This window comes from Penicillium diatomitis, assembly GCF_028827545.1.
Source record: "Penicillium diatomitis strain IBT 30728 chromosome Unknown utg000010l_segment0_segment0, whole genome shotgun sequence".
NCBI classification, from domain to species: Eukaryota; Fungi; Ascomycota; class Eurotiomycetes; order Eurotiales; family Aspergillaceae; genus Penicillium; species Penicillium diatomitis.
The window spans coordinates 153,032-181,021 of record NW_026623182.1 but is presented as its reverse complement, the minus strand read 5'-3'; the positions used below and the strand labels follow the sequence as shown (position 1 = coordinate 181,021).

At 51.9% G+C, this 27,990-nt stretch overlaps 7 protein-coding genes across 7 annotated transcripts; 3 read left to right on the top strand and 4 right to left on the bottom strand.

The window, feature by feature from the left end:
• Window positions 1-387: 387 nt before the first annotated feature.
• Window positions 388-2,798, top strand: N7539_007098 (uncharacterized protein; the record flags this gene model as incomplete). Its single annotated transcript, XM_056936699.1, is given in 2 exon segments — window positions 388-812; window positions 830-2,798. 2 exon segments carry the CDS (start codon window positions 388-390, stop codon window positions 2,796-2,798), a joined length of 2,394 nt encoding a protein of 797 aa, XP_056787498.1.
• A 1,644-nt stretch (window positions 2,799-4,442) lies between these two features.
• Window positions 4,443-6,899, bottom strand: N7539_007097 (uncharacterized protein; the record flags this gene model as incomplete). Its single annotated transcript, XM_056936698.1, has 2 exons — window positions 4,443-6,724; window positions 6,887-6,899. 2 exons carry the CDS (start codon window positions 6,897-6,899, stop codon window positions 4,443-4,445), a joined length of 2,295 nt encoding a protein of 764 aa, XP_056787497.1.
• A 484-nt stretch (window positions 6,900-7,383) lies between these two features.
• N7539_007096 (Rab family GTPase) lies at window positions 7,384-8,423 on the top strand (the record flags this gene model as incomplete). Its single annotated transcript, XM_056936697.1, has 2 exons — window positions 7,384-7,452; window positions 7,608-8,423. The coding sequence occupies 2 exons, from the start codon at window positions 7,384-7,386 to the stop codon at window positions 8,421-8,423; spliced, it is 885 nt and encodes a 294-aa protein (XP_056787496.1).
• Window positions 8,424-8,843: 420 nt separating this feature from the next.
• On the bottom strand, window positions 8,844-11,380 carry pmt2 (uncharacterized protein; the record flags this gene model as incomplete). Its single annotated transcript, XM_056936696.1, has 5 exons — window positions 8,844-9,487; window positions 9,570-10,329; window positions 10,404-10,956; window positions 11,029-11,159; window positions 11,243-11,380. The coding sequence occupies 5 exons, from the start codon at window positions 11,378-11,380 to the stop codon at window positions 8,844-8,846; spliced, it is 2,226 nt and encodes a 741-aa protein (XP_056787495.1).
• A 1,322-nt stretch (window positions 11,381-12,702) lies between these two features.
• Window positions 12,703-20,082, bottom strand: N7539_007094 (putative MFS monosaccharide transporter; the record flags this gene model as incomplete). The annotated part of the gene is made up of 9 exons (XM_056936695.1): window positions 12,703-13,074; window positions 13,191-13,899; window positions 13,992-14,185; window positions 14,266-14,554; window positions 14,648-14,713; window positions 14,946-15,316; window positions 18,685-19,420; window positions 19,598-19,735; window positions 19,910-20,082. The coding sequence occupies 9 exons, from the start codon at window positions 20,080-20,082 to the stop codon at window positions 12,703-12,705; spliced, it is 3,048 nt and encodes a 1,015-aa protein (XP_056787494.1).
• Window positions 20,083-20,692: 610 nt separating this feature from the next.
• Window positions 20,693-24,241, top strand: spt16 (chromatin-remodeling protein SPT16; the record flags this gene model as incomplete). The annotated part of the gene is made up of 7 exons (XM_056936694.1): window positions 20,693-20,875; window positions 20,983-21,067; window positions 21,127-21,248; window positions 21,328-21,480; window positions 21,553-22,984; window positions 23,056-23,654; window positions 23,750-24,241. 7 exons carry the CDS (start codon window positions 20,693-20,695, stop codon window positions 24,239-24,241), a joined length of 3,066 nt encoding a protein of 1,021 aa, XP_056787493.1.
• A 1,677-nt stretch (window positions 24,242-25,918) lies between these two features.
• Window positions 25,919-27,027, bottom strand: N7539_007092 (zinc metalloprotease; the record flags this gene model as incomplete). Its single annotated transcript, XM_056936693.1, has 2 exons — window positions 25,919-26,644; window positions 26,749-27,027. The coding sequence occupies 2 exons, from the start codon at window positions 27,025-27,027 to the stop codon at window positions 25,919-25,921; spliced, it is 1,005 nt and encodes a 334-aa protein (XP_056787492.1).
• Window positions 27,028-27,990: the final 963 nt, after the last annotated feature.

Here is a 27,990-nt window from a genome sequence, read left to right as displayed (position 1 = left end):
TGTTTCATTGCTCACTCGCTTTCACGCGCCGATGGGTTGGGACCCGCTCTCCCCAATTCCACTTCTTCTCTCCGGCGCATACTTTCTTCCCTGCTGATCCATACCCCGAATTGAGTCCCTCCACCCGACCCAAAGGGAAAAAGCAACAGCCCCAAACGACATTACCCGCGCGACTTGACAACAGTGAGCATCCACATCACTCTCCGATCTGGACCCGAGGCTTGACAGCTCCGTTGCTCAAACCGTTTGGACCTGTTCACCACCCACTCGGTGTTGTTTCTCTCGTCTTCTGACTTCTTCCTGGAACTGCCCGTTGCGGCGCGTGCCTCTTAATGAACTGATGATCCATGGTTCACGACTCGTCTTCTTAACTCCCCGCGGACTGCGATGTCGGTGAACAATCAAACCCCCTCCGCGGACACTTCATTCTCCCAACCCGCCGACCAAGCGTGTGCAGCGGATTTCGAACACCTGAATCACCGATTGAAACGATTGTCCGACCAGGTCCTCCCCCTGCATCCATACTTGCTGACCCTCCCCACGAATGCGCCGTATCGCCTCCGCTCTGCCAACACCAATTGGGCCGTGGGACCGGGTCGGCCCTTCAGCCCGGACGAGGAGGACCTTCAGTACATGACCTTTCTCACCCATCACAACACCGATTCTCTGTTGGTCGCCGTGGGCGACTGGTCCGACGACTCGGGTCGCATGATGCTTGATCAACCCGCGGTGTCGAGGTCCACCGCCGAACTGCAGCCACCGCGAGAGAACGCGGTCAAGAAAAAGAAGAAGATCAGCTTGAACGATTACAAGTCCCAAAAGACCACAGGGGGGCGGTCCCATCTCCTTCCCCCGCAGTGCAGGATCAGAGGAGTCGCGAACATTCCAACGTCGACCGGCGCGACGTTACAGCGCGCGCTCCCAGAGCCGACCCGATCAAGAAGAATCTCGAAGTTCCCATGAAGCCCGACAAGCCTGAACCACGTCCGTCGAACTCCTCCAATCCCTCCAAACCCACCCCATTGGAGCCTCCCCCGCCGGCGAAGACGGCGAAGAAGCGGCCTCCAACGTCGGAGCCCGAGCCACAGACGACCGAGACCAACAAGGAACCCAACATGCAGACCTCCAAAAAGCCGCGATTATCACCCGAGAAAGGATCGCGCAAAGACACCCTCCCGACTAAAACATTACCAACCCTCCTCTCTCCCACACTTCCACCGTCACCGGCGCCGGACCCCGGATTTGCGCCGCGACTGCCTCGGTTACTTTCTCCGACTTTGCCTCCCGAGATTGAAAAGGAGCTCGCCCAGCTCAAGGAAAATTCTCCCGGTGACATTTCTCCCAAGTGTGAGGTTCCGGCCACGAAGACAAAACGCGATGAGCTTACTCACGCGCAAACACCTACATCGTTGGTCAGCAGTAGCAATTCCACGACGCAGAGCAGCCGTGCGAATAGGACAATTAAAGATATAGATCGTGGCTCGGGGCGGTCGTCGGCCATAGTGAAATTGCGCTATGGACGGCTCAATCGAAAACGAGTGGACAGTCTGCTCAGACTTTCTGGTAAAAGGAAAGCACAGCGTGTCAACTCGCCCTCGGCTCACGATGCCGATGCTGACGAGGCCCGTCAGGCGGAGAGGACGAAGGCTCCGGAACCTGCCCGCGGAGGAGGAGCAGGAGGAGGAGCAGGAGGAGGAGCAGGAGGAGGAGCAGCTCCAGCCGAACGAACAAAATCCAAAATCAAGCACGAAGCAGACGAGCCGACGCCGAGCTCCACGAGCGTGCATGCTGCTCGCACAAAGGAAACGAAGCAATCAATTGAGAGGCCCCACTTGTCGGTGCCGGATAGGTCCAGGGTGACCTCTTCTACTACAGTGAAAGATACAAAGGCAGCTCCCGCAAGCCGTCGGAATGAATTGCTCGATGTTGCCGACAACAAGACGCCTGCGACGCAGGTTTCACGGCGACCTTCAACCGATCCAGCGATAAAGGGATCTCCCGCTCAACCAGACCGTTCACGAAACCATGAGCGACGAGAGCAAGAGCGACGAGGATGGCAGGAAGATTTCAAGACGTTCACGAAAATGGGCCGGGAACTGAAACACGCCGCTGATCGATTCAACAGTGGACCCTCAACGGCGGATGAGAAACTGGCTGTTGTTACTGCCATTGAAGCCGTCATGTGTTTTGTTCTCGCTTTCGTCGCCGATGACCAAGGCAAGGCGCTTTTCCGGCAAAGCGTAGATTCGTCCACATGGCGATCCATCATTGCATATTGGCGCGTTGTCTACAAGAACAGCTCCTCCTTCCCGGTGCTACAAAGTCTATGCCAACTTCTAGGCGCAGTTTCCTATGACACCATCCACGCCTTGGACTTGGAACGTCTTGCCGTGACTCCAATCCCAGGAGAACAAGAGCCCGTTCCCACACCTGGCAGTGACGGAAATGGAGTCTTGACTGACGACAGCGCCAGCAAAAAGAGCTATAAAGAATTTGTCGAATTGAAGGCTCGTCTTCCTGAATACTTTCGAGAATCACAGAAGCTTTGGCTGGACGCGTCTCGAGGTCTTTCAGAAGACATGCTGAGTCGGGACTTTCCATTAACTTGGGCTCGTCGCTGTCATCGGCATGCGGAACGCGGGAAGACCTCGTTCCGCGCGGGCCACTACTCCGGAGATTATTACCTACCCTTTGGAGCGGTCACGCCTCCTATAGAAGTTGTTCGATTCGGCTCGATTCTTTTGAAAGAATGGTGTACACGTGAAGGAGTCGACTGGCAAGGTCGACTGAAACTTTGAGCTATATTTGCTTGAACGGACGGGCATCTGTTCCATTTCTCACATGAAGTGAGAACTATCCCCGATTCGTTTTTTGTTTTTCAATTACGAGTGAAAACTTGTTTTTACAGTTCTGCTTGTCTTTGCATGATACCTCATCTCTTGCAATTCATTTTTATGTGATTTTCTCTTCACTTGTGATTTTGGCGAAAAGATTCCCATTTGAAGTGGCTGTCTGCTTCTTAAGCCTTTCTGTCATCCTTTCTTTTCTTCATTTTTACTTCGTTTCTCTTTTCTTTCTTGTCCTTTCCTCTCCGAATGAAGCGATATGATTTTGCACATCGGGTGTGGTTTTTTTTTTGGGAATGATATGATACCTTCACGGATGAGTACTTGGTACCCTCTGCAATTGAATTCTTCTTCTCTCTTCCTTCCAGCTTTCAGATACCTTCCGGTCCTTATATTCGACTCCGTCCTCCCTCCATATCCTCGAAGGGACGTCAAGAGCGGCCTGGATCTTACCCGATGTCACTTCGATCGGAGGTTATCGCGAACCCTTTTGCAACCTTTTCACTCGGGTTGAATATCGCTTTCAAGTACATCTCCTTCACCCTGACGTTTTCCTTGTTACTATCGTTCGCCCCCATCTCCGGCCCTAACGTTCCCCCGATTACTCCCTCCTCCACTTGGCTCCGTGCCCTCAACTCACACTGACACTCTACCTTTCCGTTCTTCAACCGTCATGATACCAATGAGTCTCTCAATGACGATTCGCCCCTTTTTGTTCTTCCCAGTTTTCCTACATTCTCGTTATACTATTATAACATGACATAATAATTCTAATCGAATGATTATCATCGCAATCCGACGGCAGTAGGATCTTCTTTTGCGCCCGCCCTTGTCCGAGGGAATGAGTACTTACGGACATAGTATGTCTTGTTTCGAGGAGGTAGGTAGGTATGCTCCACGGTATGGTCCAAGATCCCCTGCCGGATGCTATAGGTAGTCGTGTTCAACAGGATGCGCCGCGCTTGATGTGTACTTTGGCCTGGAGATCTCGTCGTCTCTCGTTAGGTTGGGCTGATAATGCATGGCGAGCAATCCTTGTTAGATAGCGAGAAGATTTTGGTTGGAAGCTTGAGGGTAGACGTCATGTAAGTAGAAATAAAGACGAATATATAGTATTCCAAAAACTAATCAGATCAAAGTATATAGGGACCCTTGTCCTCGCTTTAGAAAAATCATGAGGAAAAAAAGAAGCGCAATTGCCCAGTTAAAACACCAGAAGCAAAAACCAAGATAATTATGTCTGCAACTGCACCTGCACCCGCACCTGCGCCTGAACATCCAGAGGGTGGAAAAGATGTGCGAAACGGGATAATGGGGAAATCTGGCTCCGCGACTCCGAGTACCGAAAATGAAAGTAGAAAATAATTGCCGCGCTCGTTGACGCCAAAGCTCAGAGTCGTAGGGGTTGATTGGTTTGTTGATCTAGAATGGAAACAAGAAGAAGCAGGAAACGGGGATGAAGAGAGGCAAAAGAGCACACATAGAGACAAAAGCCCACTGCTCCTTCCATATTCCGCTCACAACTGAACCGCCTAACGCAATGCCACCTCCCGCACAGTCGGAAGTTGCACGCTGCGTGAATGATATAGAAATGGATCAGACATTCTCGGGGCCGTAGTCACGACGAAAGTCTGAATTCGAATCCCCGAACAACCATCCCGCCTCGCGACAATACCGAGCCTCTCGGCCATATACCCCCACCTCACTGGCCCAGCATATGACAGCTGCGTCCACGATGTCGGCAATCACGCTTTCGGTCGCACCCAGGATACTCCATCCGATGGTTGCGGCGATCAGACCGACCACGTAGGCGTATACGCTACCCCGAAAGGTCCCCGCCGTGTCCAAGCTTCGTGCGGTAGTCACCCATCCGCCAAAACCAAGGGCAAGAGACATCATGAAACGGGTGGCATGTAGAATAAGTTTGGAGAGACGGTAGGAAATAAGTGAGGGGGAAGGTCCCAGGGAATGCGAGTAAGCGCGTGGATGGAACGAGGTTGTTGTCGAGGCGGTGGCAGAGGGAGCGAGAAGTGTCATTTGGCTGAGACCACGAGCAGATGCGCCCAGAGCTTCGGAGTGGATAGCGGCATATGTGAGGGATAAAGGGTTGGTGAGATATGCAATGGGCGAGGGCACAAGGGAGTATGCGAACAGGCTAATAATGGACGATAATCGACTAGGCAGGATGATGAGAGGGAGGCGAATAAGAAGACTCAATAGCCGTGATAGACTGATTGTTCCAAACAGAGTGGTCGTAGCATGCACGATAGCTGCTTGGACGATTTGTCGCGAGGTGGGTGCCGGGCTTGCAAGACGGTGAAAGTACCATTGACTCACAGTGGCTGCTGTCACTGCGCGCTGAACGCCAGCGATAACACCGATGGACCAGAGATAGATGAGTACGAAGAACGCGCCAAGCCACCAACTGCTGAGATCAATGATAAAGGACCTCGACCCTGACAGATGTCCACCCAGAAATACCCGAGTGAACATGAGCATCCAGATCCATGTCCAGGACACCACGCAGGCGAGAATGACAAGACCCAGAGCCAAGAGCTCTGGGTTCGCAGCGAGGATCCGGCAGGCGAATTCCAGTATTCCGACTGCTTTGCCAATGGACTGTCGCCCCCGGAGCACGTTGTATATCCATAGACTCGCCAGTACAAACGGCACCAATGAGCCCCATCGCATGACTTTATCTTGAAGGCCTTCCCCGTGCCATGCGCCCTTGAAGCTCGAGATGAATGGGTATAATGAAGATGAGTAGAGAATGACAGGCACCGCAATCACAATCAAGTAGACCAAAGCTCGCACATATGATCGCAACAGTGCCAGCCAGACTAGGGAAACGAAAACCGACACTAGCGTATAGACACCGAGCAAAAAGTACGACCCTTGCACGGTGAAATAGATGGTGTCTCCCCATTTCGACTTGTCTCCGTTTGACGGAGTAGACGTATGCAGCCATACCAAGAATGCAGTCGCCAACAGGCCGGCCAGTGCAATCAGGAATAGTTGACCCCAGAATGCATCATGCACGATCGTCTCAGACATAAGCGGGGGTAACGAAGCTGGCACCGAGCTTTGGGAACTCGCCCGTCGAGGATCTTGCGCTTGCGATGTCAAAAATGGTTGAGTAGGACTCCCCGGATCATCGAAGCCGTACGAAGAATCATCATTAGCAGTAGATCTTCGTTCGCGAAACCGTTGAATGGGCGGCTCATTCCCGCCCATCTCAGATGGCGCCCGGTCAGTATCAGCAAGGCCACTTTGAACCGAATCATCCAGCCCGACATCTACCAAGTGACCTCGAGGTCTACTACCCCTGCTTCCAGCCCGGGATGTGTATTCCTCAGGTACATCACCCTCATCGGCCTCGTCCACAGTTCCTATTCGAGAATGCTTAGGAGCAGGTATACTCTTCTCTCCGCGCCAGGAACTTTTTATCCCTTTCCCATTGCCGGGCCGCTCGTCATATCGAGAGTGACCCTCTTCGAGTTCTGCAGACTGAGCCGAATCCTCGTCATTCTCTGACGACTCCCTCAAGAGGCTGTCACCGAAATGTCGCCTTGATCGTTGCAACGCATAGAAATCCGCGATTTCACGCTCCCGTTCGGTCTCGTCGTCCTCTTCTCGAAATTCATCTGTCGCGCTGAAGAACAGAGGCGCCGGTTGGGCGGAAGCTCGAGAAGCAAATGGGAAATTGGAGACTTGTGAAGCGCCCGATCGATATGGGTCACCGCTCCTTAGATACGAGCGCGAGGATGGGTGTCGTGTGCTACCTTGCCGCTGGCTCGGAGGAGCCCTTCCTGTTCTTTGGAGCTCGTCTGGTCGGGAAACTAGTCGCGACTGTGACTGAGCGAGAAATCGAGATGCATCTGTAGGATGCCGAGAAGATGGTAGAGAGCAACGGTTAGTCGAGCTTCAAGATACACCTGAAGAGTGGTGATTTTGCGGTTGCGGAGACGGATTTTGCGGGCTTGAGTGTGGATGTCGGTGTGGGTATTTTGGGGGGGAAGAGCCCTTAAGTCTATACTTACACTCCGAGAACATGGCCCACTTTCGGGATAAATGAGCTCTAGATAGCGGAGGGGGGGGGGGGGGGGGGGGGGTTCTTATGGGTAGGCGGAGATCAGAGGAATTGTGATAGAGTGCGACATTCGTAAGATGTTATTTTGGAAAAGCACGGAGACAAAGGAGACCGAGTTACGCTGGCCAAGGTAGGGGGGGGCAAAGGAGTCTTGCACCGGAGGACGTGATAATCTCAGAAAATAAGTTTCGAAGAGAAGAGCAGTCGAATGGGATCTTCAGGTGATGCAAGCGTCATCTGCACAGGTCAGGCTCCCGTCTTCACCATACGGCAGGTCCAATGGATGACTCAGCAGCCAGCTGATAAGAGCTTCCCCGATCCTGGCGGTGGGCCGATAACAGACTCCCGCCGATAAGCAACTGTAAGGTTGTCCGTGATCACGTTCCACACCCCAGTCGGTGATCAACCTTGAATGTTGATTACCCACTCCCCATAACTTTCGTCTCCATGTCACAGCCATGGGATTACATTGCGAAGCTTGTCTGCATCGGTGATTCGGGCACGGGCAAGTCCAGTGTGAGTCTTATAAGAAACCCCCAAAACTCACCCGAGAGACTATCCGAAACATACGTTCCTTTCCTGGGAGGGCGGAACGCACGACCGCCCATGACTGTGATGACCTCACCTGGCTGACTGGACGACCTGCGCACTGTCGCACGTGCAAACTATAGCTCACGATTCGTCTCTGTGAGGGTCGATTCTCACCGACCCACGATGTCACCATCGGCGTCGAATTCGGATCCCGAATCGTCCCCGTAGGACCTCCTGCCTCGCATGAGCTCGGACTCGACGACGACGGCCACAGGAACAGCAATAAGAATAAAGCAGCCGCGGCAGAAGACCCGACACGGCCATCCTCCTCATCGTCTACTTCAGCCGGCAGCGGCGGCGGTGGCGGTCTCCCAACACCACCGCGGAAAAAGCCCCAGGACAAAGAAGCTCCAGTTCAAAAGCGAATGAAATTGTCCCTATGGGACACCGCCGGCCAAGAAACATACAAGTCGATCACGCGATCGTATTTCCGCGGCGCTTCAGGAGCGCTTCTCGTCTTCGACATTTCCCGCCGAGCCACCTTTGTATCCTGCACACAGTGGTTGCAAGATCTGCAACAGATTGCCGAGGATGGGATCGTGGTGATTCTTGTCGGAAACAAGACCGATCTTGCAGATTCCAGCTCAAGCGCCAATCAAAGACAGGTGACACAGGAGGAAGCCGAGGAATGGTGTCGATTAAACAATGTCGTTCGATACGTTGAGACGAGCGCTAAATCCGGCAACGGTGTGGAACGGGCGTTCTTGGAAGTCGCTGAGCGGATTTATCGGAATATTGAAGCCGGGAGATACGATCTGAACGACCGACGGAGTGGAGTTAAAGGGTATGGGGCCTCGGGAGGCGGTGGTGCTCACGCGGGTATACCTCGGACGGTCACGTTGGGAATGGATGATGCGATGCGTAAAGGCAGCGGATGGAGTGGTAATTGCTGTTGAGGACTAACAAGTCCTTCCTCTCAAATATCGCGAAGCGGATCAGGGCCCCCCGATGAGTGGTCATGTGCTTCACTGTCCGAACACCAACCTACGCATTCTTGATGTAAGAAAATTGTACATAATTTGAAATGCTTTGCGGACCAAGAAGCAGCAGTGATGCGAGAGAGGATCTTTAATCTAATGATTTTTACAAGGACATAAGACCATGAGGGGAGGAAAGCAACAGATGCGTCTTTTCTGGGAATCATGTACCATCTGTCTTGATTCCGTCAACGCACCATCGAGCTATAACATTTTGGCAGAGGGCCTCGAGGTGATACAGCAACAAAATGACTCAAACAAAGCTCAAATGACACCTCAATATGATAGCTGAAACCTCCAAAACATGAGACAAGTTTCCCTTCACCTGAGGTGGCGCCCCTAGTTGGAGATCTTCCATCCAGGCAGCCAGCGCAGATGAGCCCACTGTGAGCTATCTCCTTCCATACCGAAGACGATAGCACGGAAATAAACGAAAAGACCGATAGTGACGGCATAGAGGAGGCCATACACGGCCGCGGAAACCATGTGGTTGATCCGACGGGTCACCCAGTCGACGCAGAATCCAAAGACGATGATCGCGTAATAGAGGGCGGGGTAGTAGTGGTGGACGTAGGTTACGCGGGCCATGACAATGAAAGGAATGTAGTGCAACACCCAACCGATGGCTGGGTAGATGCCAGAGTAATGGATGTGGTCAATGTCCTGCTGGCTCAGCTCGGTGTATCCACGCTGCCAGCGGAGAAGATACCAGACAAAGAGCAGGCCGAAAGAAACGAGACCAGCAGTACTTCCCCAGTAGACAAGAGGGTTACCGAGGAGGTAGTACTTGACAACGCCATCATCCCAAGAACACATGCGAAGACCGACGTTGAGAATCGGCCATTGCCAGAACTGGGAAGCCAGATCGTCCTGCTTGTCAGGATCGGGGACAAGAGCGTTGTTGGATGTCATCATGGCAACGTTGAGGTGGATGAAGTCCTTGAAGAAGGGCGACTTGTAGGAACCAGGATCACCAGGGGGCACTTGAAATGACAGGTCAGTTTTGAATGAAGTAACAAGACGCGGAAATTGCGCCAAAAAAGAAAAAAGAAAAAAGAAACTTACAGCGCTCGTTGGTGTGCGACTCGACGTTCCAATGGGTGTACACATCCCGAGGCTTGTTCTCCTTAACACAGGTAGTCTCGATCTGCTTGAAACCCCACTGCGGCAAGTTGACATTCCCGGCTCGCAGATAGCAGCCCAGGGCTGGGTGACGGAGACGGAAAGCGGTGGTCAGAGTACGAATTTTGGAACGATCGCGAGAAGCCGCGTCGTTAACGACCTCCACCTGCCAGTGGTCCTTGTCATCGCCAACGGTGATGTTACCGTAGCAGGAGACTTCCCAGTGAGACTTGGTGACAGGAGCAGCAACAGCGTGAGAATGGAGATTACGACCGGTTGAGCCATGAATCAGGCGAATGACATCGCCGTCACCAACGTACTTCAATTCGCCCTCGGGGTTAAACTCGGGCTCATTGCGGTTAGGGTAGATAAACCAGTCGTTGTTGGCATCCTTGTGGTGGTAGCAGGTGACCTGCTGCTGGTTGGATCCCTCGGGGTAGGTCTGGACGTGGGAGTGCAACAGGCCACCACCGTAGCCCATATTTTTGATAGTCACACGAGATCCGTGAACCAGCTCAAGAGGGCTGTCTCTGCCAACTTCGGTACCACCCAGATTTGCCTGGAAGAGCGAGCTCATCTGGGCATCACCGGGACCAGTGTTTGACAGGACAGTGAAATGCAGGTAGAAAGAGAACATATAAACCAGCACAGGAATCACGATCAAGCCCCCAACGCGGGCGAAAAGGTGCTTGGCCAGCAGGGTCTATAGTCGTATCAATTAGCGGCTGCATTACATGCCTATACTGTATGGATTGTTTCCGAGGGTATGACACTTACGGGTGGCATTTTCACATCGCCAAACTTGTTCCAGAGATCCTCAGCGGTGTAAAGTCCCACAACAGCAGTGCAGAAGAAGCCAACCCACTTCACACTGCAGACACAGCCAATGCTGAATCCAGTCAGGCACAGCCAGAGCCACCACTCCGGGGAGAAGCTGACCCGCTGCAGGCGGTGGAATCGAGCCCAACACAACATCGTGGTGAATGTGAAGCAGAGCAGCATCGAGTCCAGGAGGATGAAGCGGGAGATAGTCGCGTAAGAGTTCTCGCACAGCACCATCAAAGTGATCAGCCAGACGGTAGCCCGGCGGAAATTCAGCTCGCGAGCGGTATAATAGGCAAGAGGCACACACACAACGCCAAACATAGCATTGAAGGCGCGCATAAAGGTGTAATCAACATCTTCCGGGTACTTCTCACCGGACTTGAACTCAAAGGAGCCATTGTATCCGGCGAGATAGCCGGAGAGGCCGACGAGCATCTTTCCGAGAGGCGGGTGGACATCGAAGTAGAATTCGCGCTTGAGGTAATGGGATCCAAATTTTCCGAAGCTATACACAATATACAGTCAGTCTCTGGCTTGGAGCGCAATTACATGCGCACAACTCGTTGGATGTCCATACTGAGCTTCATCCCAAGTGACGATATTTGAGCGACCAATCTGATACAACCGCGTGAACAAGGCCAAGGCTGTAAAGATGACAGGGGCAATGATCGGTTCCCAGCTGCAGAGGACATGGAGCAAAGATGGAGACTGAATGTTTCGCAAGATCGCCCGTTAGTATAGCTCCCAAGTCCTTCACTGGTCCGTGGGGCGCGGATCGGCTGCTGACGTACCTGGCTCTGCTTTTTGTTCTTCTTCACGTCAGGTTCGACCGTGAACAAAGTGGTTGTGGAGTCTTTGCTAGAGTTAGGGACGTTTCGCCGACGCAGATCGGCGTCGAGCTTGGCGCCCGTGCTGGTAGCAGCGTCCATATCGAACTGCAAGACCCGAACGGGCTCGGGGAGAAGTGAAGAAGAAAAAGAAGAAGAAGGGAGGGAAGTGTCAAGAGGGTCAATTGTCAAAGACGAGAATGATGGATCGGCGCTTTATCCGGCGGGTGGATGGCGATCGGTGGTCGGTGGTTGTTCCCAAAGTCGATTGGTAAAGGTACAGACCAACGTGGTCGGATGTCGTAACGAGAGTGAGCGGAGGGACAAGGGGGTTTAAAAATTCATAGCGACCTGAAGTCGTTGGGGAGAGAAAACAGCTCAATCACTGATATCAAAAGTTACTTGAATAAAGGACAAAATGGAACAAAGCCGACACGAGTTTCAGAAAGGAAAGAAGAAGAAGAGTAGTACGAAGGATACGGGGGTGCCGCAAGTCAAGAAGGCGAGCTGGCCAGATGTCCAGGAGGAGTTCCAACTTCCCGTACTTTGAGTAAACAGACAGATGACCCACTCGTCCGTTTTGGCCCCCTCTCATCCCTCCAGACCCGAGGAGCCGTTTTCGGGTGCGCTTTCAGATCGTGATGGAAGGCCCTTCAAGAAGAATAGCTTGTCGGAGATTATGAGCGCTCGAAGATTGAAAGATGATGTTTCTCTGCAACATCCAATGGGTTAGTGATTGACGCTGGTGGTATCGGTACCTACTACGAGACTCGCTTGCTCCAGTACTTGGTTCGCTCAGCTTGCGCGTGTCGGCATCTGCAAAACAGCAATACACAAGTTAATAGTAGACTGTGAGTACATTTAACCTCGCAAGAAGTATTCTCCAACCACAGGGATTCGATGACTAGCTATCAGATCTAACAACGAATCAATCCTATCACTTGTCTGCAGCGACTCAGCCAGACCATCATCGACTACAACTTCCCCCAAGGTCTGTTCCAAAGACACAAGCGTGGCAAATCGCGGCCCCTTCTATACCCAACGAGAATGGAAACATGTACGAGGTATCACAAAATGCCTAGCCACACCCTTCAAGGTGAACAGTGTATACAATCAACATGCAAGAAGGGATTGGATCAACATATATACACCTGCTAGGAAACGCGGAGACGGGAAACGAAAAAAAGAACAAAATGGGCAAACAATCGAACTAGTAAAGACAAAAAGGAGACAAAAGAAGCATCAGAGACGTTATGACGCAAGGGTGTGTATCAGGAGGAACGCAAAGGAGAACACCAGAATGAAAGCAGAGAATCGGGGAGAGAGCAAGGGACGGGACCAGGGACGGCTTGAAATGAAGTGAAACAGGCACCGCAGGACCTGGCGACTCAATCCCGATCCCCTTGTGTTCAATTCTGATGGTTTTACTCATCGTCGGCTTGGTCCAAACGACGATACTGGCTCGGATTGTTCGAGCTGGTACTGCCTCCGCGATGGCGGTTGACCATGTTGGAGATCCAGCCTCCAATGCCCTCCCCACGATGGCTCCCGGCCTGCGATCCGGCTCGGCCAGACTTGTTGTAGCCATCGCCACTCATGGTGGGGGGATCGATATCCAACCCGGGAATAGCACTGTCGGCGCCAAGTTGGCCATAAGGCCGGCGGATGTCGAGCGAGGGGACGGGTGAGCCACCGCCGATCAACGAGCCTCGCTCAGCATCGGTGACGGGCGTAGGCATGGCGGTGGTAGCATCACCGAACAGAACATTCATGTCTTCAAGACGAACACCGCTCGTCTCGGGGTAAAGGAAGTAAACTGTGGAGAACAAATCAGGTACGGTTCTTCCGATGCAAGTATAAAAGTCTACGGGCTTTCATTGGGAGAGTGCAAGTGACAGAAATGCTTACCGACAACGAAACTGCACGCGCAGAAGAAGGCGTGGAGCAGATACAATCGCCATCCGATCAGACCTTGCAGGATCGGAGTCAATTCTCCAACGAGCCAGTTGAAGGCCCAGTTGCTGGCGGTACTAAGACTGGCACCCTTGGCGCGAATGCTCAGAGGGAGAATCTCGGGAGGGTAGAGCCAGGGAATCGGTCCCCATGACGCACCAAAAGCGGCATTATAGACCATCACGAAGATCACGGTCAATGTCGGCGTGGCCTTGATATCAATGTGGATGAAGTAGGAGATCAGAGACAGGGAAATCATCATAGCCACTGCACCGGAAAGCAGGATAGGCCGACGACCCCATTTATCCACCAAGTACCACGGCGGCACTGTCGACAGCAGGTAGCTGATTCCGTTGATACCGGTCATCAAGATAGCCGACCGGCCTTCCCACCCAGCCGATTCGAAGACCAACGGCGCATAGTACGAGATGACATTGATACCGTTCAATTGAGCCAAAGCCTGTGCCGACATAGCAATGAAGACGCGCTTCGAGTACCGCTTGAACATGTCACTGTAGGATCGTTCACCCTCTTGTCGCTGCAAAAGCACGTTCATCTTGATCTCGCGGTATTCTTGCCGCGCCTTGTCGTTGTGAATATCACCCTCACCGTAAAGGTTGGCAATGACGACCATGCCTTCTTCGTCATGGTCATTATCGAGAAGCCATCTACATTGGGCCGAACGATAGGACGATGTCAGCCAATGGCCCAAGTGTTTTCCAACTAAGTCAATGCAGACGTGAGGTTCCAGTGTACTTACCGAGGAGATTCGCAAATGATCAGGCTACCGAGGCCCAACAAAGCGCCCATGATACATTGGCACAGTAAGGGCAGACGCCATGAAATGTCCGACTCGATGAAACTGCAAAAGTAGTCGACCCAGACACTGGTCGCGTATCCGGCGATGTTTCCAGTGAATTCAATACAGGCCAATTTTCCACGATTATGGGGAGGCTGGTGGGAGTCCCAATGCGTTAGCAGTAGGCCAGAAAGGCACAATTCGCGGGGTCTGAGGTTGCACAAAAGTTCCATACCGAGATTTCCGACTGATACACAGGCACAATGGTGGACAGCGCACCGACGCCGAGACCAGCCACGACCCGGCCCGCCATCATCATGGGCATGTTCAAAGCAAAGGTCTGCAAGCCGCCGCCAACGAAGAACACGGCGGAGCCATAGAGAATTGTCCGGCGACGACCGATGACATCACCGATGCGGCCTACTAACAAAGAAGAGATAAAGGCACCGACTTCGAGGATAGCCACGACAGTGCCAATTGTGGCTCGCGACGGTTGATCAAAGTAGTCTCGGAAATAATGTCCCCTGCCACGGAGGTTTCAGTTTTCATTGCACAATGATTGAAGGTCCGGGTATTTGGCGGCAGAGGCAAGGGTAAGGGCGCGGTGGGCAACTAACGTGATAATTCCGGACATAACACCTTGGTCATAGCCAAAGAGAAAGACGCCTAGTGATACGAATACACTCGTGAAGTACCTACAAGACGCAACGGCCGGTCGAGTTAGTCAATTGGGGCTCCATGGAACTCCTTGTCGCATCAGGGTGAACGAGAGGAGCGTGAAAAGCAGAGATAGATTCAGGCACCGGTCACGGCTGTCCTTTTCGTTCGCTCTCTCTCTTTCTTTCTCTCTCTCTCTTCCTCCCTGCGTGAGTGTGTGGTGGAGAACACGCCTACTTACAACAACGGTTTACCCACTAGCCCCCGGTCGAGGATTGGGCATTTTGCCCATTGCGAGGCGACATGATGGCCGCTAAGATACGCTCGGCCTTGGGGACCCGACGAGGCGGCGGGTTGGGGATGGGAATCTGCTCCTTTTCCGGGTCGAGGGAATGACGAGTAAATTCAGCGTCGGGCGCGTAGTGCACTCTCTTGGAGGGGTTCCCTCTCCCTCGTCGAACCCGATGCTCGAGTGACTGGCGAAATGAGCCCTTTAATGGATCCTCCTCGGCGAGCTGTTCGGCGAGATCTCCCGTATCTGACCAGATCGAGAAACCAGACTCGCCGGAGCGAGTTGAAGAGTGCGAGCGACGACTATCCTTTTCACTGGCCGAGTCCAGCGCCGTGACCTGGGATGAAGAGTTGCCGAGGGTTCGGAGGGGTATGGCGCGTGGGGAGGTTGATGAAGGAATGTTGGCGGTGGGCGGGCTGATGATACCAGCCCTCGGGAACCCCAGATCGACCGTCCTCTTCTTGTTGGGGGATGGTTTTTACCTCTGATGAATTCTTCTTGGTCACACCTTGCTTGATTCCTTTTCTTTTTTTTCTCTTTTTTTTCTTCCTTTTGGTGCTCTCTGGGTGTACTGCCCTTTTCGCTATTGGGGGTAGAGTAAATTAAAAGAAAATGTAAATTATGGTGGTTTGCTCAACATGCGCGAATCAGCATGCAGACTCGAGGGGGACAGAGAATGGATATTGAGAAGCACGAGTGACGCCCTCACAGGTCGTGTCTCTTTTTTCTCGCTCTCTCTCTCTCTGTCGCGCTCCGTCTTGGGCCTCAATCAGGAGTCGGGACGCGGAATCGAGGAGAGTGTCAGCCAGGGTGAGGACAAGTGGACTGGTCCAGTACTCAGCCTGAGTCCACCGTATAGTCGTCTCACTGGTAGTCCAGGCAGTTCGTCGCTCGGTCGAGGAGTCAGGTAGGACAAGTCAAGGAGGAGCTCTCTCCCCAGCGTCACCGGGTCGGATCAACCAGAAGTGGGAACCTGCCACGACCCCCTTTCAGCCAAAAGAAAGTCTGACTAGCGACGCCACGCGCACGCTGCAAAGCGGTCACGGCAGGCAATTGAGGTGCTAGTCACGCGCGATCGACGCAAGATGACGGCACGTCTGCAGGAGAGGAATGGGGGACTGGAGTATGGCAGGTGGTTGGAGAACGGATGATGGAGGCGGTGGTGGTGGTTGGGAGACGAAGGGTGAAAGCGGAGCACTTAGATGGTCAGGTGGAAGAAAGCGGAGGGGAGACGACTTTTAGATAGTAGCACTCGCGAGGAAGATAGGCCAGCGGGACAATTGCGCGTTACCAACTTGTGTACAAAAATGACACGCAGGGACCGCGTCGTCATGGGTCAGTCGTAGCTGGGGGATTTGGCTGGTGATGAAGAGAAATGGTCAGGGATGAAAGAGGAGTTGCTCGGCGTGGTTTTACAGTAGCAATATTGAATGAATGGGGTCTACAATCTCGTGGATCTACTAGGTGAGGAGGACCTAGGTACCTGCCTGCGATATTACGACCGTGCCAGAAAAACGGTACCAGGGAACATACGAATGGGGCCAGATGGAAATGGAAGTTGGGCAGCCGCCGCGGAAGAGACTTGGTTGGATGGAGAGAGAATGGGGGAGGCGTGATGGATGAGGCTAAAAAGCCCGGATTGAGAGTACCGAGAGAGACCGCATGTGGTCGAGGTCAAGGCGGCTACTCGTAGGTACCTAGTAAAGTACGTAAGAGGAGGGTACCTCAGCTGACTCGAAAAGTGCACCGAGTTACCAACCACATGGGATTCCTCACTGGGGAGTACAAGCTGATCTTGTCACTCTAGGACGATCAAAGGAGTACTCCTACGGCACCAGGTCAAATCAGGTAGCTAACAACCTACTGGTACGGTAGAACCTCCCTCTAACCTACTAGGTTAGTAGGTACTCCTACTACTACGGCTATGGCAGATTCAGGGCCAGCTCATGGCAAGTGCACAGGGTTGACAAGCGTCTCCATAGTAGTCATACTACCTGCTCCCGCACTGAATGCCAATTGTTCACAAACAATCGCTGCCAGCACCAGCTACCGACCACCTACCTGGTGTTCACTACAAGACAAGAAGTCAACTGCTCACGTCGACTTGTCCAAGATGGTAGCTCGATCAGGTGATTGGATCTCCGGGGGAAAGCTTGGAGTCCACTGCGGAGCTGCTCCACACCAGCCAGAGGCCTCAGCGCCGCCCGTTGATGACGAAGGCGGATGACGGATGACGGATGAGCTCTAATGAAGGAGGACACCCAATGGAGTCGATGATTGCATTGCAAAGACTTCCTCCACTTGAGCTCAGCGGAGGGAGGGTGACGGGATGCTTACATGACATCTTGACATTTGTTGATTACCTAACTAGTTCCTGCGACGGCTGAGGAGTTACCGTACGCAGGGTCAATTATATCTAAGTACAAGACATGCTCATGAAGGCTTATTAACTTCCTGTAGATGTACGTATGCATATCAAATTGTTTTGGAACGAAGATAACTTTCCGGCTCGTATTCCATTCCGAGCCGTGCGGGTACAGCACGTGTCTGACTCTGCGTAGTGTGCGCATAGCCGCATGCTGTGCTACCCGGAGAACTCGAAGTAGACGGAGCAATCGATCTTATACCACAGTACCATACGAGTGTTCCTAGGGGTCCCTCCCCCTCGGAAGGGACTACGGAGTGAAGCAACTGCTATAATCAATCTGTTGACTGCCGTCGCAATGCTTGATGTTCTACGCTGCCCGTAATTGACGGGAATGCCGGACGTTATGGGCATTGGCAAAGCCGAGAAAGTCACCTGATTTTAGCAGATCACATGATTCAACACATCTCGACCGCCACGAACAGCGAATCAGAGGAGGAATATTCTGCCGGAAGTGAAATGAAGCGAATAGTAACGTCGCTTCAAAATAAAAGCCACGTGATCAATCACCTGATATCCACACAACACCGCCCCCACCACCCAATCAGACAGCAATGATTCTGCCGGAAGTGAGATTCGGCCCTATTATTATTGTAGCGTCGCTTCGCTCCGCAATCGCAGTACATTTAGTGCAATAATTGTACAACTCGATCTCACGGTGGTCTCACCTTTACGTTCAACCCCGCCGGCCCTCCCCCGGCGCCAAGTTTAGCCCTCGGATGCCGGCAATCTCCCCCGTGGATCACGTTGGCATTACATAAACAACATCATCTGCCGCGGCCCGGGGGGTTCATGTCAACCTTGGACAAGGATGAGACTCTCGCGTGGCCTCGACTTGCCCGATCGAGCATAGTACTTGAACGCTTGGCTCGAGGCGGGAAGTCTGTTCCAGGGCCAAGAAAGAACTTGAACATCGACTAAGCCTCGTGGTGCGCGACATGGACACGCGAGAGAAAATAAAGACGTGTATGATGGGGAATAGTACTCTGCTTGGACTCGTGCAGTATATGGAACCGTCTATGTGGATATTGGCAAATAGAATATCGCTCAAGTCTATACATGGAAAATACAACAACGAATGACCGGTGACAGGGAACAATGTATGTTCGAACTCACAACAAACACCGATCAAAGTCATGCCCAAGATGTGCCCAGCTTCCTCCGTAGGTCAGATGAAGGAAGATGATGATCGCTGAAACAAGGGATATCAAAGCGCAAGTCATGCAAATCCGCAAAGACTAATTCAACAAAATGTCATATCCGTCTTTCTGGATATGGACCGCGTCCGCCAGGCTCGCGTATCGACGACGCACCAACTCAAAGATCACCAGGCCCGCGCTGGTGCTGGGTACTTGGCGCAGTGCACTCCCCGCAAAGCCCCGGTAGAGCCATGCGCGCAACCCGCCGGCCCGTGCAGCCTTGCGCCGGATGCGTTTGAATGTCTCTTGGTACGCGTGATAGTAGATCCGCAGCATCTGCCGCCGCGAGGGATCCATGCTCGCTTGAGAATCCAGGTACTCCAGTCGGCCCAGGTGCAAATCCTGAACCCGGCCAATCGGATGCTGGATCGTCTGCTGAGCCACCGAGGCGAAGACGCCTGCCATCATGAGGAAGCATGGTTCCAAGGCGTAGTGCGGCTTGATGAGAGGCACGCCGCGATCACTTGATCCGGGGGAGGGAAGCCGATCCACCGTCTCTGCACGCAGCGCACCGTAATACCAGGTGACAAAGGAATAGTAAGACTGTGACTTGACATATTCAAACGTGGAGAAGAAGATGGCATAGCCGAACGAGTCTCGTAGGAACGATAGACTCCATCCGGCGAAGATTCCTCGTACACCGATCTGTTTAAGCTTCTGGTGTCCGTAGTGCCACATGCTGCGGTATTGTCCACTCAACATGTCACTGGTTTGAAGTCGAACCTGCAATGCGTCTAGCGGAGCAGCAATGATGGACTGAATGGTGCCGGCTGTGAAACCGGCGGCAAACGTCGCAGAGGGGGAGCAGGTGGCCAGACTCGTTTAGCACCTTGCGAAACTGGTTCATGCAAAGCACCAAGAACTTGCAGGTAGGATGTGTATAGGACTGCACCGACTCTAGAGATGCGAACCGGGAAAAAAACAATCGAGAACCCATCAATTAGCCATGCGCGCCGGACGAACCACAACGTAGATTGAGCCGCTCGTAACTCACCCTGCATTTGCCATCAACGGCGGCAAGACTTGATTGGGAATGAACTGCCAGCCATAGGTTCTCACAGCATGCAGTAACAGCCCCGGTGTTGTGGTATGTAATGACCACTTTCCTTCTGCCACGCGAGGGTTCACAGCTCTAGCAAATGCCTAGGATTCGAACGACCCAGCGAGGGTCATAAATTAGCGACATAGTTCACGGACGCTACCATGGTAAAGGATCTCGCGATACCATATAACTAGGGGAAAGGTTAGTATAAGAAAACCGTGAGGCCTCTTGAGAAGGTCGATACTTTCGCGCATCTTGACTTACTCAACACGGGTGCGAAAGAACGCCTTGATCGGAGCCCGAAAGTAAAAAGCTACCATTTGCGCACTGAGTGCGCGAACACTGCCGGCGGAGACTCCGGTCGCCGCATCATTTCGCGGCTTGCGTCGAGTGGTTCCAGGATCACCAAGATGTGGTTCCAAAATGATCGAACTCATTCTATCGCTCGTTCAATGAACTGTGTTTCTCGCTTCGTTATCCTTCTGCTGGCCACCATCGGAAACGGCTGTCGCTCTTGATGTATATAGCACCCGCGGATGTTGTTGATCAATAATAAGCTCCGGTCACAGGTGGAAGCTGTCGGCGTGAAGGATAACCGGAGATCTCAGCGGGTACATAGTGAGTGAGAATATGGCCTGTCGCAGATGATGAAGCGATGAGAGCCGTAGCAAGCAAGAAGCCTAGCACAGTAAACACATGGACAAAAAGATGCGCCCAATGGCTCTAAATCATCTGAATGTCTAAATGAAGAATTGCGCTCAATATTCGGAGGCCGCCGCGCTAGTCCCAAAAGGGCAAAAGTCAAAAACGCGTTTTCGCGTCCGCCTCTCCTCTTCTCCAAAGGGCTTGACATCACCAGCGATCTCCCTTTTTCTTCTTACATATCCTCTCTTTCCTCCAACCACCCCCGGCGCATACGGTATCTCCAAACACTCGGTTCTCGAATCGCTAAACTTCATCCATTAGCACCGAAGTTTAATTCATCTGTCTCCGGCGCTCGGTCTCGCGATCACTGTGAGCAAGCTTTGCTTGCATCGAACTGCCAAAATGGCTGACAAGATTTCGATCGACAAAAAGACCTTCTTCAACCATCTTTCAAGCTTTTACGCATCATGGAAGGCTGACAAGCGATCTGGAAATGCGCTTTACGGTGGCGCTGAGTCGATCGTCATTCTGATGGGCAAGACTAAGAGCGACGAGAGCTCCTTCCAGAAGAACAATGCTATGCATGTAAGTTGAGGACGCACGCATCAGCATTCCTCACTTCCTCTGGATGTATCGCGCGGTTCGAATGGAGAATGGACATCGTCAAGCTGACACTTGTGACCTTCTACTAGTTCTGGCTCATGGGATATGAGTTTCCTGCAACGCTCTTCGTCTTGACAACCGAGGCCATCTACGTGGTCACTACGGCTAAGAAAGGTACTATTGCGCGCCTTTTACATCATACTCGGCGACAAGCTAATGAATGCGCTACGTAGCCGAGCTTCTCGAACCCTTGAAGAACGGAAAAATCCCGGTCGAGCTCCTGGTGACAACGAAGGACCCGGAAACGAAAACAAAGGCCTTTGAGAAGTGTATCGATGTTATCAAGGGCGCTGGAGTGAGTTCTGGCCATCAAGTTACATCGATCGGGAACCTGTAGACACAGATGACAGCTAACCATGATTTGCCGATCATAGACGAAAGTCGGCACGTTGCCCAAGGACACCACAACCGGCCCCTTTGCCGACGATTGGAAGCGAGCGTTTTCAGAGATTTCCAAGGATGTGGAGGAAGTCGACATCACACCCGCACTTTCCAGCGCCTTTGCGATTAAGGATCCGGAAGAGCTTGTATGTCATGCTTTTGCCGTCGTCTTCCCAATTTTCACGCGGCGATTGTAGCTTTGCTGACTTTGCGCCTAGATTGCCATCCGCAACGCCTCCCGGGCTTGCAGTGGTCTGATGTCTGAATACTTCGTGGACGAGATGTCACGACTGCTCGACGAAGAAAAGCAAATCACTCACAAGGCCCTGGCAGCGAAAGTGGACGCCAAAATCGACGATGCCAAGTTCTTCAACAAACTCCCTCGTCTCCCGTCTGAATTTGATCCAGAACAAATTGATTGGGCTTATGGGCCAGTAGTCCAGAGCGGAGGCGCCTACGACCTGAAACTCACCGCGACCTCCGATGGCAACCACCTGAAGCCCGGCATCATCCTCTCTAGCTTCGGAATTCGATACAAGACCTACAACTCACTCATCGCACGTACCTATCTTGTCGATCCTAGCAAGTCGCAGGAGGCCAATTATGCGTTCCTCCTCAATCTCCACGACACGATCATGAAGGAGGTTCGGGATGGTGTTGTGGCCAAGGAGCTCTACAACAAGGCTCTCGCCCTGGTCCGGTCCAAGAAACCCGAATTGGAGAATCATCTGACCAAGAACGTCGGTGCCGCCATTGGTATTGAACTCCGTGATTCCAACATGATCCTTAACGCCAAGAACAACCGGGTCCTGAAGAACGGTATGACCCTGGCCATTACCGTTGGCCTGACCGATGTGAAAGACACCGATTCCAAGTCCAAGGGCAACGATGTGTATTCTATGGTCATCACAGACACTGTGCGTGTCGGCGAGAGTGGACCGCATATCTTCACCAAGGACGCTGGAATTGACATGGACTCGGTCTCGTTCTACTTTGGGGACGAGGAAGAGCCCGAAAAGCCTGTCAAGGAAAAAAAGGAGGCCAAATCCAGTGCTATCGCAAGTCGAAATGTCACACGCACCAAATTGCGTGCCGAGCGGCCGACTCAAATCAACGAAGGTGCCGAGGCCCGTCGCCGGGAGCATCAGAAGGAGCTCGCCAATAAGAAGACCAAGGAAGGTCTGGACAGATTTGCGGGCACTACTGGAGACGAGAATGGTGTCGCAAAGAAGACGTTCAAGCGCTTTGAGTCTTACAAGCGTGATAACCAGCTACCCCCCAAGGTCAAGGATCTGATCATCTACGTTGATCACAAAGCCTCAACGGTCATCGTTCCGATTATGGGCAGACCAGTTCCCTTCCACATTAACACCATCAAGAACGCGAGCAAGAGCGACGAGGGTGAGTATGCATACCTTCGCATCAACTTCCTCTCTCCTGGACAGGGTGTTGGTCGTAAGGATGACCAGCCTTTCGAAGATCCTTCTGCACACTTTGTCCGCAATTTGACCTTGCGATCCAAGGACAATGACCGCCTTGCCCAAGTGGCACAAGACATTACCGAACTGCGCAAGAATGCATTGAGAAGGGAACAGGAGAAGAAGGAGCTGGAGGACGTGGTTGAGCAGGATAAGCTGATTGAAATTAGAAGTAAGTCAACTAAACTGCGTCCAGCGAAGAGAATTCATATAGACAAAACAGGATTAACCCTTTTGAATCAGATCGACGACCCGTCAAGCTTCCTGATGTTTACCTGCGTCCACCATTGGACGGAAAGCGTGTTCCTGGAGAGGTTGAAATTCATCAAAATGGTCTTCGATACATTTCACCGTTCCGCAGCGAACACGTGGACGTACTTTTCAGCAATGTGAAGCATCTTTTCTTCCAGCCTTGCGCTCACGAATTGATCGTTCTCATTCATGTACATCTTAAGACCCCGATTATGATCGGCAAGCGAAAGACGCGGGATGTGCAATTCTACCGCGAAGCTACCGAGATGCAGTTCGATGAAACCGGCAACCGCCGCCGCAAGCACCGATATGGTGATGAGGAGGAGTTCGAGGCTGAGCAGGAAGAACGACGACGCCGAGCTGCGCTGGACCGTGAGTTCAAGGCATTCGCCGAGAAGATCGCGGATGCTGGCAAGGACGAAGGCGTGGATGTCGATATTCCTTTCCGAGAGATTGGATTCACGGGTGTGCCCAACCGTTCCAATGTGCTGATCCAGCCCACTACGGATGCTCTTGTCCAGCTCACGGAGCCACCATTCATGGTAATCACACTCAATGAGATTGAGATTGCTCACTTGGAGCGAGTGCAGGTAAGTCTACAAGTATCCATCATTTCGTCTCCTTTGGAGGCAAATGGCACTGTCTGGTACGGCATACGCTTCGTTGCTAACTTGACCAATTACAGTTCGGTCTTAAAAATTTCGATCTCGTCTTTGTCTTCAAGGATTTCCACCGAGCCCCGGTCCATGTCAACACCATTCCCGTCGAGGCTTTGGAAGGTGTCAAGGACTGGTTGGACTCGGTTGACATTGCCTACACCGAGGGTCCGCTGAACCTGAACTGGACCACGATCATGAAGACTGTGGTCAGCGACCCATACGGTTTCTACGCCGATGGAGGCTGGTCATTCCTGGCTGCTGAATCGGACTCCGAGGGTTCCGACGAAGAGGAGGAGTCAGCCTTTGAGCTCTCCGAATCCGAGCTTGCCGCTGATGAGAGTTCCGAGGAAGATAGCGAGTACGATGAGGATGCTAGCGCCGACGGCAGTGAAGAGGATTTCAGTGGCGAGGACGAAGAAAGCGGCGAGGATTGGGATGAGTTGGAGAAGAAGGCAAAGCGCCAGGATAAAGAGGCGCGTATGGAAGAAGATGACCGTGGTACCAAGCGAAAGCGCTAGTAGATACGGTGCATAGTTATGGTAATGATTGGTGCGATACTTGAATCTACTCTTGAGCTCTCGCAAGGAGAGAGGACTGCTCCTACTTTTTTTTAATTTCTCTTTTTTTTCACGGCCTTCGTTCGGCCTGTCATGTCTTGATACAATCCTTTTTTTTTCCCTCTTGCGAACCTTTATCATTCACGCGAGAGCTTCATCGCCATCCTCGTCAAAACAGGTTGAGAGAATGTAACACATATAAGAAGATTGTTTTCTCCTTGAATCAACATTCAGTATCACGGGCTCGTCATCCATGACAACCTAACTGGACTAAGTGATTGTCACATGCTTGGACCTGGGCGGTCGACAAAGCAGGTACTGACTCACGGATATATTCCAGTGGAGTGATCAAACCCGATGATGGAGCGTCGATGGGATAACACGCGTCTTTCAGAAATAATGCATTTTGGAATAAAAAAAAAACGGCAAAAAGAAAAGAAAGAAAGAAAATGAATAAAAAGGAGGGTGAACTTGACTTACTTAGGAGCCGCGGGACTTGAACGGAAACACGTTCGATCATGGACAAGATCATAGGTATCAAACCCTAAGAATAGTGGAAGTCGGCCGATGACATCGGGGTTATCTTTTCCAGTAAACCTAACCTTTCTTTACCGACTTGCAGACCAACCGTACTGTAAATATCTCTATTCAGTATTTACACTAGGTTTGCCTTATAACCGTGCGTTGCCAGAGACCTAATTGATGAGCCCGGATGTATTCTTTTACCTCACCCGCGGACATCAACCTTGAACTTGCAAAGGGACAGACGAGTCGAACCAGTCGTGACATTTCGGGCTGCAAGTACCTATGTAACAGGAATATCTTTCTTGTTCTCACATCAGACCACGCAACTTATGCTTGTAGTAGAGAGACTGGGGCTTCAGACCGGTCATCTCATGTCTGTTCCACTTGATAGGGTGAGAAAGACCTGTCTTCGAAGGGATCCTGGGCTGTAGCTCCCAGAGGAGGAAGGGTGAGATTACGATCATGGTATCTGATATATCTATCCCTCGAATCTTGAGGATTCGAGTCCAGATTCGTAATGTTTACTGTCACTTTGTAAGCTTCGAGGTGTTCGGGAGTGGATAATGATTAGGCAGGCGGATACAGTTGGGTTGGGTGTTACTGATGTATAATGACTGTGTCACTGTAGTCTGTACTTATGACCCAGATGAGATACTTTTAGTCTTACGTGACCTGTCGAAGAGATTCTATTCCATGGATCCAGGATAAATCTCTGTGCTCTTCACGGGCTGGATAGAGACTGAGATACACGGGCAAAGTGCAAGGAGATACCAAGACGAGATACTGTATAGATTCTTCATCATGGTTGTATAAGCAGCATAGGTCCATTTACTAGTTGGAAGATCGAAACCTTTGTGTATTACACGAATTAAGCACCAGTGAACACTTTTAAGAATCCCCAATCCCCTTATAAATGAAAATAAGTGAAGTATACAGAAAGAACAATACATAAATAGATTATCCAGCCCCCAAGAAGGGACAACAACAGGCCCAGCCCGTCATTACCCGGCAAGCTAGAGCACAATATATCCAGCCCGTTATTACCTCCCTTCACCCCATGAGTCAAACAGACTGGATTCCACTCCATTTCGATAATCCAGCTCAAGCTCCCTCTCACTTCCCCTCCCTCATACTCCCCCACATACTCCTCATCCTCTCATTCTGCCCCGCCGTAAAACTCTCATAACACACATCCGACGAATAATCCATAAAATCGTGAATCGGGTCCGCACCCGGCAAATCCGGACACGAGTCCCTCGACGCCGGACATCCGCTTGTCGGTGAGGACTGCTGCGGCGTGTCAGATATGTAATCGCCCGGATCGTTCGGGTCGCACGTCTCGCCCTGGAACGTGTGCAGTAGTCCGTTCCAGTGGCCGATCTCGTGGATCGCCGTGCCGCCGCGGTTATACTGGTCCAGCGAGCCGCCGGACATGGCGGCCGCGAGGATGTTGCAGCCGTCTTTGATGTAGGCGGATCGCGGGCTTGTGGAGTTGATGTTTGGGTCCGGGAGGGTGCAGAAGCCGAGAACGCTGACGGCGAGGTCTTTTTTCTTGGAGGTGGAGGGTGATGGTGAGTTGGATGAGCCGCGCTGCTGCTTCTGCGGGGATTGTTGATGCTGGTGGGTTTTGGAGGAAAGTATGCGTGTGACTTGGCTGGGGGTGGCGTGGAGATCGGTTTGGAAGTAGACGTTGAGTGTGGAGTATGTGCCCTTTCGAAGAGCCTTTTTCATGCCCAGCTCGTCGTCGTTGCGAGCCCAGGCATCGTTGACATTGCGGGTGACTCCTTGGAGTCGATATGAGATTTGCGCATCTTGATATGCGGTCTGGAGAATGGCCAGCTGAGGCAAGGAGAGTATGGTTGTCAGCTTGTTGGTTCTGTCTCGTTTCATTTGCTTGTTTCTCACGAGAATGGAAACAGGTTCATGCAAATTGGGATCCTTACCTGAGCATCAACCATATCATCCGTCACCTGGTCACGCGCCGCAGAACTACTGACGATATGAAACCACGTATCGATTTCAATAGGGCCATCTCGTGCCGGAGACCCTTGATTCTTCACTTCATTGGTATGCACGCGCTGCACTGCGTTCAGAAACGAGGGTTCGGGGTCCTCTGTCGCGCAGATTCCACGCGTCTGAACATCCAGAGGTTTGCATTGTCCTTGAAGGAAGAATAGTGCTGCTGTGACGATGACAAGCAGGTAAGAGGAGTGAAAGACCATCTTTCTTTTTTGTTGGTCAATGAAATGACGAAAAAGAGTAGAATAAATAAACCTGAATCTTCGATGATACAATCCTGTTTGAATGACTGTATAGTTTCCGCTCTTTTAATGGCCGATGATCAAGTGAGGTTTGGATCTGTCGCATCAAGCCCCGTGAAGACCTTCTAAGGAATCAAACGAACGTATTTGATGAAAAGAGTGAATAAACGATTGGATATAATGAGTGACTGAATGGCTGGGATGAAAGCACATCTAATGGGCGAAAGTTAAAAGGCGAACGACCGGACCGAGTTGCGCTTCCACTTACGCGACAGCGCCAGCTCTTATTTGAACCTCGCATGTCCCCTGACATGGTCGAATCATGTCCCGAATCTACCATGATGGGCATGGTAGGTATGGACACGGTATGAGGGAGTATGCATGTGCGGATCTGAGGAATGTTGCACGTACTAGCGGAATGCATGTCAACGAGCAAGGGGGTAATGTCAAAACAAGTGCGTGCCCGTCTTGGGGATTGAAACCATGGGCACTGCGGCGTTTTGGAGGGAAGAGGCTCGAGACCGAGGATCCGAGTGTCGAGACGACGGCGCCCAGAGCAGGACCGAGTCTTCGGGGATCTAGTCAAAAGGAGGACATGCAATCGTCCGCGGCAAGTCTTCGAATGAGATCAAGTGAAGATGAGGTAATTTTTCCGCGTAGTGGACACAGTCAGGTTGGAAAGAATGCTCGTTGTTATGACACACGCATAAATACACTCAGAACTCCTTAATGAACACCGGACCCGCAGTAACCCATTTATTCACACTCTCACATTGCAGGAAGACGTAGTTGAAGCACCACAGAGTATTTGAAAACGTGAAAACCCACAGAAGAAGGAATAGTTATAAAGGATAATGGAAGGAAGTCCTCAAAGCGACTGAAGCCGCTCGACGGCCAGAGAAGACAAAGTTCAGACTCAGAACG